We start from the raw sequence: 22396 nt of genomic DNA, 5'->3' as shown, positions 1-22396 counted from the left end.
AGTGTCATGCCATTCAGTGAATACTTCCTTGTCAAATTACTCCTTCCAAAGTGTATCACCTCACACTTTTCAGGGTTAAATTCCATCTGCCACTTATCTGCCCATTTGACCATCCCGTCTATATCTTCCTGTAGCCCAAGACACTCAACCTCACTGATAACCACCCGGCCAATCTTTGTGTCATCCGCAAACTTACTAATCCTACCCCCCACATAGTCATTTATGTCGTTTATATAAATGACGAATAATAGGGGACCCAGCACAGATCCCTGTGGTACACCAATGGACACTGGCTTCCAGTCACTAAAGTATCCTTCTGTCATCACCCTCTGTCTCCTACAACTAAGCCAATTTTGAATCCACCTTATCAAATTACCTTGTATCCCATGTGCATTTGCCTTCTTTATAAGTCTCCCATGTGGGACCTTGTCAAAGGCTTTGCTGAAATCCATATAAATTACATCAACTGCACCACCCTCATCTACCCACCTGGTCACCTCCTCAAAAATCTCAATCAAATTTGTTAGGCATGACCTCCCTCTGACAAAGCCATGCTGACTATCCCTGATCAAACCTTGCCTCTCCAAGTGGATTCTCTGCTTTCGAATTTTCTCCAACAGTTTCCCCACCACTGATGTGAGACTCACTGGCCTCTAGTTCCCTGGCTTATCTCTACAACCCTTCTTAAATAGCGGAACCACATTAGCTGTTCTCCAGTCCTCTGGCATCTCCCCTGTGGCCAGAGAGGAATTAAAAATTTGGGTCAGAGCCCCTGCAATCTCCTCCCTTGCCTCCCTCAGCAGTCTGGGACACAAAGCATCCGGACCTGGAGATTTGTCCACTTTTAAGCCTGCCAACACCTCCAATACCTTGTCACTCCCTATATCAATTTGCTTAAGAACCTCGCAGAGGAGATGAATATTATTTAAATAGGGAAAGACTGTAGAAAGCTGCAGCTCAGAGAGATTTGGGGTCCTTGTGCATGAATCTTAAAAAGCTAACATACAATTTCAACAGGTAATAGGGAAGGCAAATGGAATGTTGGCCCTTATTTCAAAAGGAATGGAGTATAAAATTAGGAAAGTCTTGCTAAAACTATTCAAGGCACTAATTAGACCACACCTAGAATACTGTGAATAGTTTTGGCCCTCTTATCTAAGGAAAGATATACTGGCATTGGAGGCAGTCCAGAGAAGGTTCACTAGGTTGATCCCGGGTATAGAGGGAGTTTCTTATGACGAGAGTTGGTTGGGCCGGTACTCATTGGAGTTTAGAAGAATGGGAGGCGACCTTATTGAAACATAATTCTTAGGGGGCTTGACGGGGTAGATGCTGAGAGGTTGTTTCCCCTTGTGGGAGAGTTTGGGACCAGAGGGCATAATCTCAGAGTAAGAGGGCATCCCTTATGATGAGGAATTTCTTCTGAGGTTAGCAAACCTGTGGAATTCTTTACCAGAGAGGGCTGTAGAGGCTGGAGAATCAAGGGTTATGGGGAAAAGGCAGAAAAGTGAAATTGAGGATTATCAGATCAGCCATGATCTCATTGAATGGCAGAGCAAACTTGATGGGCCGAATGGACTACTTCTGTTCCTATGTCTTATGGTCTAATTGGCATCACTGAACCAGAGGCTCGAAATGTTGGACACAGGTTAGAAAACCAGGTAAGGTGACCAATCCTGGGTGCCATGGGCTGTTCTTTGTGTCATTACATGAAGACAAGTTCTAATGTGACTAAGCAAATTTGATCATAACTACAAGTTATACTGTGAACTAGAAGTTATACTGTGGAATAAAGTAACAATGATGTGACCCAAGTTTCACTATCTCTGGTGTTAGCTCAGTCTGGCTTCAGAGACATTAACGAAATACAAATGACATCTGATGCAGGACACGGTGGGGGAGAGGAGGGGGGTGTGGGGAACACTGTTGGGGGTGGTGGGGGTTTAACCGTAACGTCAACTATTTGTACCGCTGCCATAAAAATAATACAAAAACAGTATAACTCTTGCTATAGGCAGAGGTGCTTTGACTGAACCCAAGAAAGACCCAATTCATAATTGGTTACTGCCCCATTCCCATTGACCCTGACTCTGTGACCATCCCTAGCCTCATCAGGGCCTACAGCTTATTTGAGCAATAAGCCCTTTTACTATGCAAACTGGGGGACTGTGACGTACATAGAACCCTGACGGCTTGGACCATTATTGGGAGCTGCATGCGCTGTGATATGCACCTTATCAGCTGGCAGTTCAACTTAGAGGCCAACAGATAAGTTTTAATTTATTTTTGTGTGTGATAGTAGCCAGGTTTGAAACAACAACCTGGACTGCTATAATACCAAAACCCCCATCTGCTCCATTTCCTTCCAGCCCAGCTGAACTTCCTGGTATTGCAGCAGGTTGCCCGAGGCTGGCTAATTTTCCACTACAATATTTCAGAAATTAGGAACGGAAGGGGATTGTGCTCTGCTAAGCTAGGAAGTTACAAAGGGTGATAGACTCATTTGGAGGGCAAAACTGACAAAGTTCAACATAGGAAACTGGGGTCGTCTGCCTTAGGTCTGAGAAAGTTCAGAATGTTTTCCTGAAGAGCAAAGGGATTTCAGTGTCCATGATACACATCACCAAGAACATGTGCATAGCTACAAAAAAGTTTTTTAAAAAACTAAAAAACATGTATTCATTTATGGGAGGTGGGCTTTGTTGGCTGGGCCAGCATTTATTGCCCATCCCTAATTGCCCTTGAGAAGGTGGTGGTGAGCTGCCTTCTTGAACCGCTGCAGTCCCTGTGGTGTAGGTACACCCACAGTGCTGTTAGGGAGGGAGCTCCAGGTTTTGACCCAATGACAGTGAAGGAACAGTGATATATTTCCAAGTCAGGATGGTGAGTGGCTTAGAGGGGAACTTCCAGGTGGTGGTGTTCCCATCTATCTGCTGTCCTTGTCCTTCTAGATGGTAGTGGTTGTGGGTTTGTAAGGTGCTGGGGTATGGTGCGCAGAAGTGAATGCCGTACTCCAGATGTAGTTTAATCAGAACTTTATCATGACTGGGCAGATGTGTCGCCTCCTTTACTGTTTCTGTCCCTCTGGCTCCTGGAATTGACACCATCAGCAAAATGATTTCAGCAGCAATTTAAGGAGGTCCTTTCTCCTGGAGGCAATAACTAGCATTATCAAACAGAAACATACAAAAAGCTAGAGAGACACAAATAATTCTTAACGATTGTGTTTGAAGTGTTTTGTCTTTATTTAAATCAAGGGTTAAAATTGATGACTAATATATGACTTTTTTAATATATATTTTTTAATATATTTTTCTTTTCCCACCTATTTCTATTATTTTTACATTTATTTCCATCCATTGTTTAATCTCCACCTTTTAGCCTATTTCGATCCCCATCCCCACTAGGGCTATCTGTAACTTGCTCATCCTGTTTTCTACCCTTAATGTTAGCACATTTTTTAGATAATTTCACCGCCGTCAACATCCCTTTGTCCTTTTGTTTATGACATCTTTGGCAATCTCTTCTTTGCCTCCACCTATCACTGGTGCTTTCTCCAGCTCTACCTGTCCCACCCCCCTCTACCAGCTTATATTTCACCTCATTTCTATTTTTCCTTAGTTCTGATGAAGAGTCATACAGACTCGAAACGTTAACTGTGTTCCTCTCCGCAGATACTGTCAGACCTGCTGAGCTTTTCCAGCTATTTTTGTTTTTGTTTAAAATTGGTGACCTTTGGTAAACCTGAGCCAATTAAAAATGGCAGCCAATCAGCAATGGAGAAAGAACTAAGGAATGTGAACACATTGGACAGAGTGTAGGAGAAATTTATGAGAATGATTCCAGGGTTGAGACACTTCAGTTATGAGGAAAGATTGGAGGAGTTTGGATTGTACTCCCTGGAGAGGAGAAGGCTAAGAGAAGACTTGTTAGAAGTTTTCAAAATCATGAGGGGGCTGGTCAGAGTAGAGAAGGAGAAATGCCCTGACTGTGAATGGATCGAGAACCAGTGGGAACAGTTTTAAAGTGTTTTGCATAGAAGCAAATGCGAGGTGAAATTTTTTTTTCACACAGTAAGTAGTTAAGGTTTGGAATGCACTGCCTGGAAGTGTGGATTTATACAAGGCACTAGTTAGACCACACCTAGAATACTGTGAACAATTGTGGTCCCCTTATCTAAGGAAAGATATACTAGCATTGGGGGCAGTCCAGAGAAGGTTCACTAGCTTGATCCTGGGCATGGAGGGATTTTCTTAGAAGGAGAGGTTGAGTAGGTTGGGCCTGTAGTCATTGGAGTTTAGAAGAATGAGAGGGGACCTTATTGAAACATATAAGATTCTTAGGGGGCTTGACAGAGTAGATGCTGAGAGGTTGTTTCCCCTTGTAGGAGGGTCTAGAACCAGAGGGCATAATCTCAGAGTAAGGGGTTGCCCATTTAAGACAGAGATGAGGAGGAATTTCTTCTCTCAGAGGGTAGTGAATCTGTGGAATTCTTTACCATAGAGGCTGGGTCGTTAAGTATGTTCAAGGCTGAGATAGATTTTTAATGAGTAAGGGAATCAAGGGTTATGGGGAAAAGGCAGGAAAGTGGGGTTGAGGATTATCAGATCAGCCATGATCCCATTGAATAGCAGAGCAGACTGGATGGGCCGAATGGCCTACTTCTGCTCCTACATCTTATGGCAGCGGCAGGTTCGACTGAGGGATTCAGGGGGGCCCCTGGATGATTATTTAAATGGAAACAATGTGCAGGGTTATGGGGAAAAGGCATAAATTAAAATGCTCAGAGAGCTAGTAAAGACAAGACGGGCCAAATGGCCGCCTTCTGCACCGAGTCAATTCTGTGAACCAATCAAGCGAGGGGGGTGAATGCTGCAACCAATCAGAAGCGGAGAATTCACAAAGAAGCCAATCAGGGCCGAGGAGTGGATGAAAACGGGCCAATCAGAAGCGAAGGCTCAGCCCATGGAGCGGCGAGAAAACAGAATGGTCCACAGGACTCAACCAATGGGAGGCGAGTATCTGGAGGGACCGGCGTATCAACGAGCCAATCAGAAACAGCGAGGGCTGGGGACACGTGAGGGGTTGAGCCAATGAGCGGCGGGGAGGCCGCGCAGCCGCAGTGAGAGCGTGTGGAGCGGAGCTGGAGCGGAATCCGGAGCGGGAGCGGCCATGGCGAGTGGGGAAGGAGACAATAAAAGCGCCAACCTGTTGGTCCGTGAGTTTCTGTTTGTCCGGGGGGCCCGCGGGATGGGGGGGGGAGAGAATCTGTTAAAAATACCCGGGGGCAGAGAGATAAAAAAAAATAAATAAATACCCCCCCCCCCCCACAGAGAGAGAAATACCCCCCCCCAGAGAGAGAAATACCCCCCCAGAGAGAGAGAGAGAAATACCCCCCCCAGAGAGAGAAATACCCCCCCCAGAGAGAGAGAGAAATACCCCCCCAGAGAGAGAGAGAGAAATACCCCCCCCAGAGAGAGAGAGAGAAATACCCCCCCCCAGAGAGAGAGAGAGAGAGAAATACCCCCCCCCAGAGAGAGAGAGAGAGAAATACCCCCCCAGAGAGAGAGAGAGAAATACCCCCCCAGAGAGAGAGAGAGAAATACCCCCCCCAGAGAGAGAAATACCCCCCCCAGAGAGAGAGAGAAATACCCCCCCAGAGAGAGAGAGAGAAATACCCCCCCCAGAGAGAGAGAGAGAGAGAAATACCCCCCCCAGAGAGAGAGAGAAATACCCCCCCCAGAGAGAGAGAGAAATACCCCCCCCAGAGAGAGAGAGAGAAATACCCCCCCAGAGAGAGAGAGAGAAATACCCCCCCAGAGAGAGAGAGAGAAATACCCCCCCAGAGAGAGAGAGAAATACCCCCCCAGAGGGAGAGAGAGAAATACCCCCCAGAGAGAGAGAGAGAGAGAGAAATACCCCCCCAGAGAGAGAGAGAAATACCCCCCCAGAGAGAGAGAGAGAGAGAAATACTCCCCCAGAGAGAGAGAGAGAGAGAAATACCCCCCCAGAGAGAGAGAGAGAAATACCCCCCCAGAGAGAGAGAGCGAAATACCCCCCCAGAGAGAGAGAGAGAAATACCCCCCCAGAGGGAGAGAGAGAAATACCCCCCCAGAGGGAGAGAGAGAAATACCCCCCCAGAGGGAGAGAGAGAAATACCCCCAGAGAGAGAGAGAGAAACACCCCCAGAGAGAGAGAGAGAAATACCCCCGAGAGAGAGAAATACCCCCCCAGAGAGAGAGAGAGACATACACCCCCACCCTCCAGAGAGAGGGAGAGAGAAATACCCCCACCCTCCGGAGAGAGGGAGAGAGAAATACCCCCACCCTCCAAAGAGAAGGAGAGAGAAATACCCCCACCCTCCAGAGAGAGGGAGAGAGAAATACCCCCACCCTCCAGAGAGAGGGAGAGCGGGAAATACCTCCCCTTCCCGCTCCCCCTCCCTCCCTTCCTTCCCTCCCCTCCTTTCTTCCCTCCCTTTCTTCCCTACCCTCCCTCCCTTTCTTCCCTCCCCTCCCTTTCTTCCCTCCCCTCCCTCCCTCCCTTTCTTCCCTCCCCTCCCTTTCTTCCCTCCCCTCCCTCCCTCCCTTTCTTCCCTCCCCTCCCTCCCTCCCTTTCTTCCCTCCCCTCACTGAATCCCCTCCTGCTATCTCTCACAAGCCACAGATGGGGGCGGGGGTGCTGGGCAGAGCTAATGCCCTTCACACCTGACATTCCGCTAATGCTTTCTGGTAAGGCGGAGTATCCAGGCAGGGCAGTAATGGCCTTTTTTCTTCTCCCTAACTTGGAGAACTGAAAACAATTGTAGAACCCCCAACACCAAAATTAATTGAACACATAGTGTTATACAGCATGGCAACAGGCCCTTTGGCCCATCTTGTCCATGCTGGCATCAATTCTAATCCCATTTTCCAGCACTTGGCTCATAGCCCTGTATGCGATGGCGTTTCAAGCGCTCATCTAAATGCTTCTTAAATGTCGTGAGGGTTCCTGCCTCTACCACCCCCTCAGACTTGTGATTATGTCACATCTTTCATGTTGTCTCCATATCCCGAAGCTCTTTACAGCAGTTTGTTTGAGCTGTAGCCATTGTTAGCCAAGCAAATATGACACTCATGTTGGACAGTTCTGTCTCAGCCAGAGATAAATGATCTATTTTGGTTTTTTTTACCCTGAGCTGACCATCTGATCCCAGATCTTCTGCTCCAAGTCCACCTACTTCCAGCCTTTGTAATATCACCTCTCACTGGCCTTACTTCAGTCTGTGCTGAAACCCTCATCCATGTTTTTGTTGCCGACAGAGAACGAGAGGGCACAGATTTAAAGTAATTGGCAACAGAAGCAAAAGCGACGTAAGGATAAATTTTTTTTTGCAGCGAGTGATTAAGAGTCTGGAATGCTCTGCCTGAAAGTGTGGTGGAGGCAGGTCCAATCAAAGCATGCAAAATTAGACTGTTAACTGAAAAGGAAGAAAGTGCAGGGATACAGAGAGAAGGCGGGGGGAATGATACTTGATGGGTTGCTCATTCGGAGAGAAGTAGAAGCGATGGACTGAATGGCCTCCTTTTTTCCACAAGTACTCTGATTTAGATAAAAGCAAAATCCTGCGGATGCTGGAAATCTGAAATAAAAACAAAAGGCTGTAAAAACTCAGCAGGCCTAACGGCATCTGTGGAGAGAAAGACAGAGTTAACGTTTCGAGTCTGTATGACTCTTCTTCAGAGCTAAAGAGAAGTAAAAATGTGATGAAATTTATGCCGTTTAAGGGGGGGTGGAGCAGGTGAAGATGGACAGGAGGCCAGCGATAGGTGGAGACAAAGGAGAGATTGACAAAGATGTCATGCACAAAAGGACAAAGGGGTGTTAATGGTAGTGGCACTGGCTAAAGGAGGTGCTGATGGTGGCATTAAGGTCAGAAAGCAGAATGTGATAATAGCAGGTCAAAGGTAAGCACTCTGGAAAGAACAACATGAACAAGTGATAGATGGCCCCAGTAAGGGTGGGGGGAGGGGACGGTGGTGGGGGAAAAAGATCGAAAAAGGATAAAAGATAGGGATAAAACAATGAATAAAAATAAGTGGATAAAAATTAAAAAGTAAAAATGAATATTGATAAAAGAGATTAAAAAAAGGAGTGAGGATGGAGGAGAGAGTTCCTGGTCTGAAATTGTTGAACTCAGTGTTTAGTCCAGAAGGCTGTAAAGTGCCTAATTGGAAGATGAGGTGCTGTCCCTCCAGTTTGTGTTGAGCTTCACTGGAACGTTACAGCAGGCCAAGGACGGACATGTGGGCATGAGAGCAGGGTGGTATGTTGAAATGGCAAGTGACAGGAAGATCTGGTTATGCTTGTGGATAGACCGAAGGTGTTCTGCAAAGCGGTCACCCAGTCTGTGTTTAGTGTCTCCAATGTAGAGGAAACCGCATTGGGAGAAGCGAATGCAGTAGGCCAAATTGAGGGAGGTGCAAGTGAAGCCCTGCTTCACCTGAAAGGAGTGTTTGGGCCCTTGGACGTTGAGGAGGTAAAGGTGCAGGTGTTGCACCTTCTGCGGTTGCATGGGAAGGTTCCGTGGGATGGGGTGTTGCGGGTGAGGGAGGAGTGGACCAGGGTGTCCCGGAGGGAATGGTCCCTACGGAATGCCGATAGGGGTGAGGGGAAGATGTGTGGTGGTGGCATCATGCTGGAAATGGCGGAGGATGATCCTTTGAATCCAGAGGCTGGTAGGGTGATAAGTGAGGACAAGGGGAACCCTATCATGGTTCTGGGAGGGAGAGGAAGGTGTGAGGGCGGATGCGAAGGAGATGGGTCAGACACAGTTGAGGGCCCTGTCAACCACCGTGGGTGGGAAACCTCAGTGAAGGAAGACTTGTCAGAAGCACTGTTTTGGAAAGTGGCATCATCGGAACAGATGCGACGGAGGCGAAGGAACTGAGAGAATGGGATGGAGTCCTTACAGGAAGCGGGGTGTGAGGAGCTGTAGCCGAGGTAGCTGCGGGAGTCGGTGGACTTGTAATGAAATTCTGAGATTCAGACATGACTATTCCACTGTCCCCTTAGTGTCTCATCCTCCGTAAACTTGAGCTTATCCAAAACTCTGTTGCTTGTGTCCTGACTTGCACCAAGTCCCGTTCACCCATCACCCCCATGCTCCCTGACTATTAGCTCTTGTCCAGTAAAGCCTTGATTTCAAATTTTCATTCATTTCAAATCTCACTTGGCTGGGGGGAAACCTCCAGCGCTACCTCCCTCCAGCGCTACCTCCCTCCAGCGCTACCTCCCTCCAGCGCTACCTCCCTCCAGCGCTACCTCCCTCCAGCGCTACCTCCCTCCAGCACTACCTCCCTCCAGGAATTCTCCTTGCAATGCTGGCATCTAGTGCACCCTGATTTTCTTTTCCTTCCTGGCATTCCCTCCCTCCACCCCCTCTTTTGAGATGCGCTGTTATTTTTTTGACCAAGCTTTTGGTCATCTGTATGAATATTTGTCATATTCTGTCTGATAAAACCTGTGTGAAGCGTCTTGGGACATGTTGCTATGTTAAAGCTGCTCTCCATGGTTTAACAAAAATGTTTTTTTTTAATCTATCAAAATTCTTTATTCCCAGAAGGGTTTTAAATTTTGTTAAAACATGACTTGAGTGACCTGATTTCAAACGTTGGAACCAGCAACTGCTGACACAGTGTTTGCTGTGGGTGATTTGATTTTATTGTTTTGTTTAATTGTTATTTCTATAACTTGCAATAAGTAATGGATGATGTAGTGCCCTGATTCATGGTTATAATACACAAAGGGGGTATGATGATGTCATAAACAGCAAGGGCGAAGTTGAGGCAATGTGTTAGTTATCTCAAACCTAGGATATGTTACTCTGCATCATATATAAACCCGTCAAAACTGTCCTAAGTTATCAGGGAAACATGATTTTGTATCATGTGATTAGGACTAAAATAATATGGAACACAATAGTTTCTATACATGTTCAGTTCATTTCAAAAGGCCATCCCATTCCATATATTCATGTCTCCAGGATGAGCAAAAATTAAAGATTTATCTTCAGTTAGTTTTAATTCACCACAAAGGATTCTGAAATGGACAAATGCCCAGTGAGCAGTGCTGTTCCCACCAAGTGTTCATTGCTAAAAGTGATGTTCCCTAATTCTGTCACTCTTCCAAAAGTTTTTACCATTCTTTAATAAAGCTTCTATAATACTTGAAATGTATTTTCTAGTGCCTGGGTTTAGCTGTTGTAAATTGAGTTCAATAGTCCTGAACAAAGAGGTGACCATGAAGTCTTGAAAGGTAGCTAAGGTATTTGGCCAGGATGCTTTGCAGTGTTGTCTGATGTTTGTACCATACAATCAACAATTATGATGATTACTCAAAGCATCAAATATTCAGTACATTTTTCACTTTACAACAAAGTTTTGATGGGATGAGCGAGTGTTTTTGGATGAGTTATGCATACTTTTTAAATACTGACTGGGAATATTACTATATCCCATTGGCCCTTGTTACAAACAATGTAAAAAATGATAATGACTTCTTGATTTTGCAGGCTGCAGAAACTGCCCAGCTTGAAGAGCATTTGGAGGGTTGGGGAGAAGTGATGCTTGCTGCAGATCGTATCTTGCGCTGGGAGAAAGCCTGGTTTCCTGCTATAATGATGATTGTGGTGTCAGTGGTATTTTTGTAAGTATTAAAGAACATGTTGATTTTAAAAAGCGCCTCTAACATGGCAAACCATCCCAAAGAGCTTTACACGGGCGTAATGAGGTAAAAATGGATACTCACCCAACGAAAGAGATATTGGCAGAGATGGCCAAAAGTTTCTATTTTAAGAAATAGAGAGATTTGAGAGTCAGAGGGGATTCAAGTCTGGGGCCTAGAATTCTGAAAGCGTGGCTGGTAATCATGGGCAGCAGGGGCTGAGGAGCCATTAGTTTGCAGAATGTTTGACCATTCTGTGGAAGTAAGATTTCACCTATTGAAGTGTCCTGCATGTCAATGTACTGTAGTTATGGAATTCCTGTTCATTGGCCTGTTGGAACTAGTCCCAGTGTAAACCTTACAGTAACACTACACATACCGACCCAATTGATTTAATTATCATGACTGAGAAAAAGCAGAAAATATGAAGCCAAAGTTCTTATTACTCTGTGTTGTGTGAAGTATGGTGCTATAGGTTGCTAGAGTTTTGTTTCAAATGAGTTTTCCACGGTTCAAATTTAAGCTTAAATGTACTTTGGCAATTACCCAGATTTTAAATAGAAACCTCTTTTGGCCAATTTTAGTAATGTTAGATTTGGTCAGTGGCGGGGAGTTCATTAAAAATGAGTAGCGTCTACAGTTGTAAGAAGGACCTCTCGAAGGTGCCTTTAATCGGTGAAAACAGATTGTATGTCAACTACAGTTTACTATACTTCTTCCTGTACTGCCCAGGCATGATTAGTGAGCCATCAAATTATCTGCATTTTGATTCTGTAGTCAGTCATCTCTTCATGTGACTATTGCAGGGTAAAATTAGATGGTGTAAGATTTGTTTACATGTTTGTGATGACCGCATTCTCTGCTGGTTTCTCAGTTGTGTTCATGGTGTGTTGATGGGAGCAGATGTCTGCAGTTAGTAACCAGCTTTACATGGTAATATTAGAACATCGTTCAAATTTTGCATTTTCCTTTCCATGGAAAGGATGGGGAAAATCACTAGGAACGAGACAGCAGCTATTTTGCCCTTTAACATCTTTAATTATGATATTGTAAAGTTAAATACAACAGATGAATAATTTCTGAGTTGAATAATCCTGGAAAATAACGGCGCACTAACAACACCTGTCATCGTTAATGTGAAAATTGGTCTGCAAACTCAGGATTGAGATACAATGTGAATCCTCAGAACTTGCTCGTCAATTTATGCTACTGTTCTATTTGCTTTGCATAGATGGCATCTCGCTCGGAGCCTCCATGTTATTTTGAAGAACTTGCTGGATTTTGTACATTGATTTTCAAATAAACTCTTGACAGAAAGTTAGGGTTGGTGATTCAAAGTGCAAGTACCTGTTGTTACTGCAATACCAATGAACCTGTCTAGCAAATGAGAATTGAATGTAAGGAATACTGTTTTGAGTTACTTGGGGTGGTGGGGCCTTGCGTGGCCCATGGATCCATTATCTCGGATGTAAACCAAAATATAGTGCGCAGTGCACAAACTTATGAAGCTTTAAGATCTAGCTTTTGTATTTATCCCGTTTACGTAACATCTCAACATCTCACAAATTGAACAACTTTTGAAGAGCTGTGACTAATGTAGGCAAACATGAGTCAGCCATTCGTGGGAATACATGAGAAAAGACTTATGGCCATGGAACCATAGAAAAGTTACAGCACAGAAGGAGGCCATTCGGCCTATCTTGTCCACGCCAGCCCGAGGACACCCAGGTGCCCTTTCTAATCCCACTTTCCTGCACCCGGCCCATAGCCCTGCAGCTTACAGCACTTAACGTGCAGATCCAGGTACTTTTTAAAAGAGTTTAGAGTTTCTGCCTCTACCACCAGCTTGGGCAGTGAATTCCAGACACCCACTACCCTTTGTGTAAAAAAGTTCTTCCTCATGTCCCCCCCTACACCTTCTGCCACTTACCTTGAATCTATGTCCCCTGGTTCTAAAATTCTCCATCAAGGGAAACCGTTTTATCCTGTCCACTCTATCTATTCCCCTTATAATTTTGTACACCTCAATCAAGTCACCTCTCAGCCTTCTTTGTTCTAAGGAAAATAACCCCAACCTATCCAATCTCTCCTCGTAGCTACACTTTTCTAACCCTGGCAACATTCATGTAAACCTCCTCTGCACTCTCTCCAGAGTTATTACGTCCTTCCTGTAATGTAACCAGAACTGCACACAATACTCCAGTTGTGGCCTCACCAGTGTTTTATACAATTCCAACATTATATCCTTACTTTTATATTCTATACCTCTGCCAATGAAGGAGAGCATTCCATATGCCTTCTTTACAACCTTGTCTACTTGAACTGCTGCCTTCAGGGACCTGTGTACTTGTATGTCAAGATCTCTCACTTCATCTACCCCTCTTAGTATATTCCCATTTATTGTGTAATCCCTGTAACTGTTTGACTTCCCTAAATGTATGACCTCACACTTCTCTATGTTAAAACCCATCTGCCACTTTACCACCCACTCCACCAACCCATCTATATCGTTTTGGAGATTATGGCTATCCTCTACACTATCCACTACTCGGCCAATCTTTGTGTCATCTGCAAATTTCCCAATTGTGCCCCCCACGTTCACATCCAAATCGTTAATATATAACACAAACAGCAAGGGTCCCAACACCGAGCCCTGTGGAACACCATTCGAGACAACTTTCCATTCGCAAGGGCATCCATCGACCATTACCCTTTGTTTCCTGTTACAAAGCCAACCTTTTGTCCAGTTTGCCATGTGGGACCTTGTCAAATGCCTTGCTAAAATCCATGTACACAACATACACTGCACTACCTTCATCAACCCTTTTGTCACTTCCTCAAAGAATTCAATCAAATTTGTGAGGCAAGACCTTCCTTTAACAAATCCATGCTGACCACCCCTGACTAGTCCTTTCCACATGACACTTAATCCTATCTCTCAGGATTGATTCTACTAATTTGCTCACCACAGATGCAAGACTAACTGGCCTATAATTGTTTGGCATTTCCTTTGATCCCTTTTTAAACAATGGAACTATGTTTGCATTTCTCCAGCACTCCGGTACCTCACCTGTATCTAGTGAAGATTGGAAAATCATCCTCAGAGCATCTGCTATCTCCTCCCTGACTTCCTTCAGCAGCCTCGGAAACAATCCATCTGGCCCTGGTGACTTATCAACTTTCAAGGATTTCAACCCTTCGAGTACTTCCTCTCTCTTTATGACTATCCCATCCAATATCTCGCAGTGTTCCTCCTGGACTTCTATATCTACATGCTCCCTTTCCTTTGTAAACATGGAGACAAAATATTCATTCAAAACCCTTCCCACAGCCTCTGCATCTACACACAAGTTTCCATCTTCATCTCTGATAGGTCCCACTTTTTCCTTAACTAACCTTTTAGCATTAATGTATTGGTAAAACATCTTTGGGTTATCTTTAACTTTACCTGCTAATCTTTTTTCATGCCCTCTCTTTGATTTCCTTATTTCCTTTTTCACTTCGTCCCTGCACTTCCTATATTTGTCTAGGCTATCTGCAGTGCTTAGTTCTTTGTGCCTATCGTACACTTTCTTTTTCTGTTTGATCTTCCCCTGTATTCCTCTAGACAACCAGGGGGGTCTAGATTTGGCAGTACCACTATTATTTTTGTGGGGGACATGTCCACTTTGTACAATTAAGATCTCGCTTTTTCGTGCTTCCCACTGGTTTTCCACTGTTTTATTCTCCAGCAGTGCTCTCCAGTCCACCTCAGCCAAGTCCCATCTCATTTCTGCAAAATTTGCCTTCCCCCAGTTCAAGACTTTTACTCCTGCCTTATCTTCATCCTTTTCCATGGTAATGCTAAATCTAACTGTATTGTGATCACTGTCCCCGATATGGTCGCCAACTGTCACTTCACCCACTTGCCCTTCTTTGTTCCCCAACACTAGGTCTAGAATTGTATCTCCTCTCATTGGGTTTGTCACTAATTGGTTGAAAAAAGTTTCCTGGACAAACTGCATGAATTTGTCTCTCTCAGTGCCCCTTATATTGTTTGAATCCCAGTTGATATTAGGATAGTTGAAGTCTCCTACTATTATTGCCCTCTTGTTCTTACAAGCAAAAATCTGTCTGCATATTTGTTCTTCTATCTCCCTTTCACTATTTGGGGGTCTGTAGTATACTCCCAGTAGTGTGACTGCCCCTTTTTTGTTTCTGAGCTCAATCCATAAAGCCTCGTTTGTTGACCCATTTAGTATATCATCCCTTCTCACAACTGGAATTGATTCTTTAACCATTAGTGCTACCCCCGCTCCTTTTTTATCTCCTACTCTATCGTGTCTGAAGACTCTATAACCAGGGATATTAAGCTGCCAGTTTTGTCCCTCCTTTAGCCAGGTCTCTGTTATAGCAATGACATCCTGCTGCCATGTGTCTACCTGTGCCCTTAACTCATCTACCTTGTTTGTAATACTCCTTGCATTGAAGTATAAACGGTTTAACCCCATCAATTTCCCTTGCTGGACACTTTGTAAACTTTGCTTCTCCTGTAACTCCATGTCTATCACAACGTCCCTAGCTAATGTTCTACCTCCAATTTGGAAAAAGCACTGGAAAATTCCTCTCCAGCTCCCGCGACAATCAAACAAGGCTTTGGGAGATCACAGTAGCCCCATAATGTGGTGACAACAATAGGAATGTCCTCTTCTTGATAACTTCTCTTTTTAAAGGACTGTAGCAAATCCATACCCACTTTGTGTTTGAGTATTCAGTTACTTTCTGACATTTAATGTAATTTTTTTTTGTCAACCCTGGTTTCTTTCTCAGATTCACTTTAAAACACCTGTAACCTGCCATTGTAAATGAGCATTGAAATTCTGAGTGCTTGGGTAATGATGGAAACACAAAAGTACATCACGTACCATCAATAAATTCTTCACTATGCGCTGCTGATAACTGAATTATCACATCATCTACTACACCATCTGACCCCTCTCTGTCACCAGGTTGAATTAGAAGATACAAAATAAACAAATAAACATTACATACTTAATTTCTTAAATGTGGTTTGTCTTCACAGGCTAATCTACTGGCTGGATCCTTCAGTTCTGACTGGGGTTTCGTGTGCTATTATGATGATTTGTTTGGCAGATTACCTTGTTCCAACTATTGCTTCCAGGATGTTTGGATCCAATAAATGGTGAGGAGCTAATTTAAAACCTGAAGTAGACTGTGCTGCTTCGATTAGTCTGAACTCCGTCGTCCACCCACATTGTTAAATTTGTCATACGTTCTCTTTATTTTCCGAGTTAAACTCTGGTGTTGGTGGTGTGATCTCTTCCTCACCTCCAGGGCCAAATTTGAATTCAGTACAGAATGATGGAAACTCCCTGTCTTGAGATGAACCTTCTCTAACCTTACACTGGGGAAATTTCCACAGGCAGCAGTGCTTCATGGTGGCACCTAAGTCGCCATTCTTCAGCAGCATAGTCCAGCCTGACACTGTCTGTCCTCGATAAATGGCCATATGTAAAGTTTTATCAGAAAACGGGAAATTCTACAATGAGTGAATGGTTCTGGCGTACACATTTTCTATTTAAAATGTTCTGAACCTTCCTTTGCTTAGAAAGGAGAATAATTGTACTTTGTTTTTTTACCCGCACCACGTTTCGTGTCCAGGGATGCTGAGGTGATTGTACTATCTCTACCAACTTCATACCCAGGATTAGTTCAATCAGCACAGACTAAGAATTGAATTCCTAGCTTGTTGATCGATATTTATGATGTGGTCATGTTTGTAACTGTGGGCAGGAAATGCAACAGCTGTCATTTTACTAACTGCAGTCGCAGATTCACCTTAACCCTAATATCAAGTAGCGTTTGAGAAACCTGAGACCTGAAAGTACTGGATAAAAGAAGGGGGATATTCATTAATAGACCATTAAGACAACATGTGGATGTTTACCAAGTTTTTTTACAATGACATTGGTAAGCAAACTATTTTTCTGTATACTGGAATTTGCCATAAAACTGACATTACCCATCACTTGCTATATCCGGACTGCTTTTTGATTTTGTAACCACCTAAACTTAGAGGTGACTTTTCAAACATGTTAATGTGGAAATTGTCATGTCAATATTCGTGTAGTACTGAAATGCTTAGTTACCTTGCTTGGATCAACAGGACTACAGAGCAGCAACAGCGTTTTCATGAAATCTGCAGTAACCTGGTAAAGACCCAGCGCAGGATTGTGGGCTGGTGGCGGCGCCTTTTTGCCCTGAAGGAGGAGAAACCCAAAATGGTAAGTATCAATCCTCATGCGAATGAATTGTACTTTGTTGAAAAAGCTGGTTTAATCCCTGTTTTGCATGCATGTGATCATTTTCTGTTAAAGGAGGGATAGAGTGGTCTGCATTGTAAATCACGGATGTGATCCCAATGAATTACTGAGTTTACCCATAAAAATAGTTTGTTTTACTACTGCTCAAAGAGACCCTTTTTCACGTAACTATGTATAAATTATATTTTGTATAGGAAGCTTGAATGCAGTGATTTAAACTAGATATAAACTGTACAGCGATAGCTACAAAAGCCCCTCTTTGTTAAAATAATGAAATCCTTAATTACGAGCCTTTGACTTGACCTATTTTGTTTTTCCTATGGGAGGCAACCTGCCATACTTGGTCTTCTCGGATCAGGAATTTAGCAGAATCAGAATAAAACCTGGCTTAATGTGCTGTAGCGATCGTCACAACTCACTGGGGATAGTGCACTGTAATATCAAGTCCCACTGCTCCCCGAGCTGCAACAAATGTGAGAAGTTTGATCAAACCACCAGATTGTTTAATTTAGGTTAACAGAATATGAGCACCAGGCTTGTAAACTTAATAAATAAATAACTGTTTATTGAACAAATTGTTTTTAACCAGTGGCAAAAGAAAGAAATATGAACTGCTAATTTCTAACTCTATAACCTAAACTCTACCCCTTCTTAAATCCCTATACACACACAATAGACACACAAAAACATGGATCGTAAGGGTGGGATAAAACAGTTCAATACCAATTCCAGAGTAAAGGATTCAATGGATTGACTTTGATTGATTCTTCCAAATTCCTTTCAGTTCTTTGTTGATGACACGAGGTGGTCTTCCCAGCACTTTCAGTCTTCAGTTCACTGGTTGAACACTCGCTTTTCAATGTCTCTAATAGTGATTTTCCCCCTTTGCCTCTTGACGGGTTTTTCGGAGAGAGAGCAGGTTATAGAGATATGAAGGTAAAAAAACAGCTAACTATTATTGTAGAAATACTGGAATCTTACACAGGAGAAAGAGGTTTTAGGTCTTTTCCCTTTTCAGGCTAGGAGCTTTTCTCTGCTGCACTGCTGTCACACAAACCCTGGTCACCTGGTCAGGAGCCACTTAAAGTGCTTTTGCCAGGCAGTTCCCTGTTAGACAGGACTCCTCCTTGGCACCATCCTGTCTTTCATGGCACACTCTTCCAGGACAGCAACATTGTATATACTCCTCACACTATTCCAGTGGACATGTCTTTCAAACTATCGCCATTGTAATTTTAATCCAAAGAACAACAGAAATCTTTACACAATGCACTGTTGAATGCTTTTTCCCAAATAATCTGTTTGTCTGACTAGATGCTACTATTGCCCAGGGTCACTACAGTTGCCATGAGAATTTTTATTTTTCTGCCTGTAAGCCAACAATTGAGGAACATGACCTGTTTCTGTTGTAGAGGAATTTCACCAGTTATGTAATTAGTGGAAAGTTAATTTCTACATTCTTTGCTCTAGTATTTCATGACTGTGGTTAGCTTTCTCTCTCTGGTGGCTTGGATTGGGCAACAGGTTCACAACCTCTTCCTCACTTACTTGATTGGTAAGTTATCAATTGAGTTTACATTTTGTCATTTATATTATTAAGTTTCAAATCTGGGAAGTCAGCATAGAGATAATTATGGGCCATTGGTATACCTTGGTCTAGTGGTATACCTTGGTCTAGTGGCATAACTTGTGCATGTTTTCCATGTCCAAAACAGGTTGAATTTTGTAACATTGCATTGCACTCTTGAAGTGGATGTTGTGCCATCTTGGATTGAGCAGCTGCTAGGCAATATTTAAATATTATTAAAGATCCTGTGTTCTGTCGGGGTCCTTTTGAGAAATTTGTCAGCGTGTGTTCCTGGAAGGTCACTTCCTTAACCAGCCCGGCAAATCCTGCACTATCTGTAATTGACTTTCGTAAGCGATATTTAAAGCAGTCTCTCATCTAAGGTGAGACTCTGGTTAGTCATTTTTGGCTTAATGCAGTCTGAGAGGAATGATAGCTGTGAGTTAAGAGGCTTGCCTTAGCAACCATATGAAGCTCATTAAATGCTTCCCTATATTGTAATCATGTCCTGAAGGATAATACATTTGTCACTGATCTGCTCTGCCCATTTGTGCCTTGCAAGGGAGATGGTTAAATTCTCTTGTTGGAGTTGCAAATGGTGCTGAACACTGTGCAATCATCAGCAAAGATCCCCATTTCTGACCTAATGACTGAGGGAAGGTCATCGATGAAGGAGCTGAAGATGTTTGGGCCTAGAACACTACCCTGAGAAACTCCTGCAGCGATTTCTTTGTGCCTGCCATTAGCCACAATCCTAACTTCATGGCCTAAGTGGCAGCAGCAATCTGCAATATTGAGCAGCTAACCTTTTCCTACTTAAAGCAGCTGCCCATGAGTAATGTATTTATTTTAATTAGGGCAGACAATTAGGGCTTTAAATACATAACATCCGTGTGATGGGTGGCACGATCTCAGAACGACATGCACTCTAGGCCTGAAAATGTAAACCAGTTTCTGCCTGCAGGTTCCTTTAGGGATTTAAGAATAGATTTTTTTTGTGAGGGGGGCTTGTATTTCTATTTGTCTAACCTAATAAAATGTGCTTTTTTGCTCACTTCCTCTCTTCTAACCACATCAATGTAACTTGTTGAATCAAAAATGAAGACATTTCTTACCATCTAGATCTGTGCAGTTATTTGGTTCCTTCCCTTTCATGACATAAAATAATCTCTCGTTATTTTCAGTGAGCTTCATACTCTTGCTGCCTGGTCTGAATCGGCATCGATTAATCACAAAATATGTGGGCATGGCAAAACGGGAAATTAACAAACTACTGAAGCAAAAGGAGAAGAAAAATGACTAATAAAACTGGATTTGTCAGCATTAAAAATGATCTGATTACTGATGACCTTATTGGTAGTCGCCTTGTTGAATCAAAAAAAGTATTAAGCTCCTAGTGTGTGCTCAGCTATAATGTCTGAATGTGGAGGGTGAAGAGAAGACACTATGTATGTAGCAAATGGGCATGATATTTCAAAATATTAATTAGGTTTTGTTCCTCATTATTTCAAGGCTGGCAATGTTTTCAGATCAGGAATTGCTGTTTAGTTTTAAAGACCTGCTCTCAACTAATATTTTTCCTCATTGTCTGTGTTTGTGATTTGTTTTGAAGTAATTTTTCGAAAGCCATGACTGCACTGAAAGTTTAATGATAAACTATTCTGTTACGTGGAATTAATGAATTGCTTGATATCTGTGCAATCACCTGCATTCTTGCTAGAGCATTTGCATGTACGTGGAAACCAGTTGTCAGTGTCAGAAACAGTATATCCAATATGACTACTGTGTAATTGTATGTTTGAAGTCACATGTAAATAGGACTGTCTTTCACCCTGTATAGATGTTTTTGTGTATATTTGTGGTGAATGTACATTTTAGTTGTGTTCTAATTGTATCCTCTGGAGAGTTCTCCCTAAATAAAGCACCAAATACGTGGCTTACACATGGAGTGAACTTAAATCAGCCTTAATTCATCTTTCATCCACCTAGTGTGAATAATGACCTAAAACTACCGTAGTCCATGGGTTCAGAATGGCAAGTAACATTTGCGCCACACAAGTGTCAGGCAATGACCATCTCCAACAAGAGAGAATCCAACCATTGCCCCTTGATGTTCAATGGTATTACCATCACTGAATCCCCCACTATCAACACCCTGGGGGTTACCATTGACCAGAAACTGAACTAGTCATATAAATACTGTGGCTACAAGAGAAGGTTAGAGGCTTCACCTCCGGACTCTCTCCACCACTGACGCACAGTAGCAGCAGTGTGTACCATCTACAAGATGCATTGCAGGAATTCACCAAGACTCCTTAGACAGCACCTTCCAAATCCACAACCACTACCACCTAGAAGGACAAAGGCAGCAGATAGATGGGAACACCACCACTTGGAGGTTCCCCTCCAAGTCACTCACCATCCTGACTTGGAAATATATCACCGTTCCTTCACTATTGCTGGGTCAAAACCCTGGAACTCCCTTCCTAACAGCACTGTGGGTGTACCTACACCACATGGACTGCAGCGGTTCAAGAAGGCAGCTCACCACCACCTCAAGGACAACTAGGGATGGGCAATAAATGCTGGCCCAGCCAGCGACACCCACATCCTGTAAATGAATTTTTAAAAAATTACTCAGCGTGTTTAACTCCTTTAATACACATCTCATTCCTGTGCAAAGTCATGTCATTAGTTCCTTCTTTTGAGCTTCTATCTCATTTGCATTTCAATTAAATAAGAGAAAGCCCACCTGCTTTCACGCCATGTGCTTAAGAATTTTGCCTTTAAAAATGTGGTGTGAAGAAAGGAATTTCTTTTTTTGATGCCTGTTACTCCACATTATTCCATTCAGCAGTATCCTGTTCTCCTTTTTGTGCTGCTTTTACTGATGCACCATCATGTACTTTTGTTGAGGAAGGTGAGACACAGCAGGATTTCTAAAGGGAACTCTCTTGTTTTGAAAGTGTAGTGACATTTTTCAATGTATATTCTTTAGCCCTACTGATATTGCATAGCTGACTGTCCAGGGCCTTCATTTTCCTGCATTTAGTTGACCAATATGTTTGCCCAAGATTACCCTTTAAAAATGTAATTAATTCACAAATTTAACATCTTTGCCATCCCTGGCTCCTTGCCTAATTTTTGTTTAATTCATTCATGGGATATGGGCATCGCTGGCTGGACCAGTATTTATTGCCCATCCCTAATTTCCCTTGAGAACTGAGTGGCTCGTTCGGCCATTTCAGAGGGCATTTAAGAGTCAACCACATTGCTGTGGGTTTGGAGCCACATGTAGGCCAGACCAGGTAAGGACAGCAGATTTCCTTCCCTAAAGGACATTAGTGAACCAGGTGGGTTTTTACGACAATTGACAATGGTTTCATGGTCGTCATCTGACTTTTTTAATTCCAGATTTTGAATTCAAATCTCACCATCTGCTGCAGCAGGATTTGAACCTGGTTTGCCAGAGCATTACCCTGGGTCTCTGGATTACTAGTCCAGTGACAATACCACTGCGCCACCACCTCCCCCAAATTCTGTAATCTTAACAAAAGAGCTTTGAATTCTGATTGGCTCGTTCCTGTTTCTGAAAAACAATTGATAGTTGCCTTTTTGTGAGATTTGAAGCTGTAATCTTTGAAATGAGGCCGGTGTAAGTTATTCAGCTACTTCTGTTACAATTAAAAGCTACATATTAAAATTTAATGCTAGAAGTTACATTGTGTATTGTGTTGGGAAAAGATAGCTAAAATGTTATATTACTCATATTCTAGTACCATTTAATACAGTTGGGAGTTAA

General features: G+C 43.1%; 1 protein-coding gene across 2 annotated transcripts; it reads left to right on the top strand.

Annotated features, from left to right (window-relative positions):
- Positions 1–5079: 5079 nt before the first annotated feature.
- arl6ip1 (ARL6 interacting reticulophagy regulator 1) lies at positions 5080–20536 on the top strand. 2 transcript variants are annotated; one of them, XM_078559156.1, is made up of 7 exons: positions 5116–5214; positions 7302–7352; positions 10553–10686; positions 15767–15886; positions 16871–16988; positions 18498–18582; positions 19779–20536. In XM_078559156.1, the coding sequence occupies exons 1-7, from the start codon at positions 5173–5175 to the stop codon at positions 19895–19897; spliced, it is 669 nt and encodes a 222-aa protein (XP_078415282.1). In that variant the 5' UTR covers positions 5116–5172; the 3' UTR covers positions 19898–20536. The 2 variants fall into 2 exon arrangements, with proteins under 2 accessions (XP_078415283.1, XP_078415282.1); XM_078559157.1 differs by lacking the exon at positions 7302–7352 and having other exon boundaries at positions 5080–5214.
- The last annotated feature ends 1860 nt before the right edge of the window (positions 20537–22396 follow it).

This window comes from Cetorhinus maximus, chromosome 15 (assembly GCF_964194155.1).
Source record: "Cetorhinus maximus chromosome 15, sCetMax3.hap1.1, whole genome shotgun sequence".
NCBI lineage: Eukaryota > Metazoa > Chordata > Chondrichthyes > Lamniformes > Cetorhinidae > Cetorhinus > Cetorhinus maximus.
The sequence above is the reverse complement of the archived record's forward strand: the minus strand, read 5'-3'. Positions and strand labels throughout refer to the sequence as shown.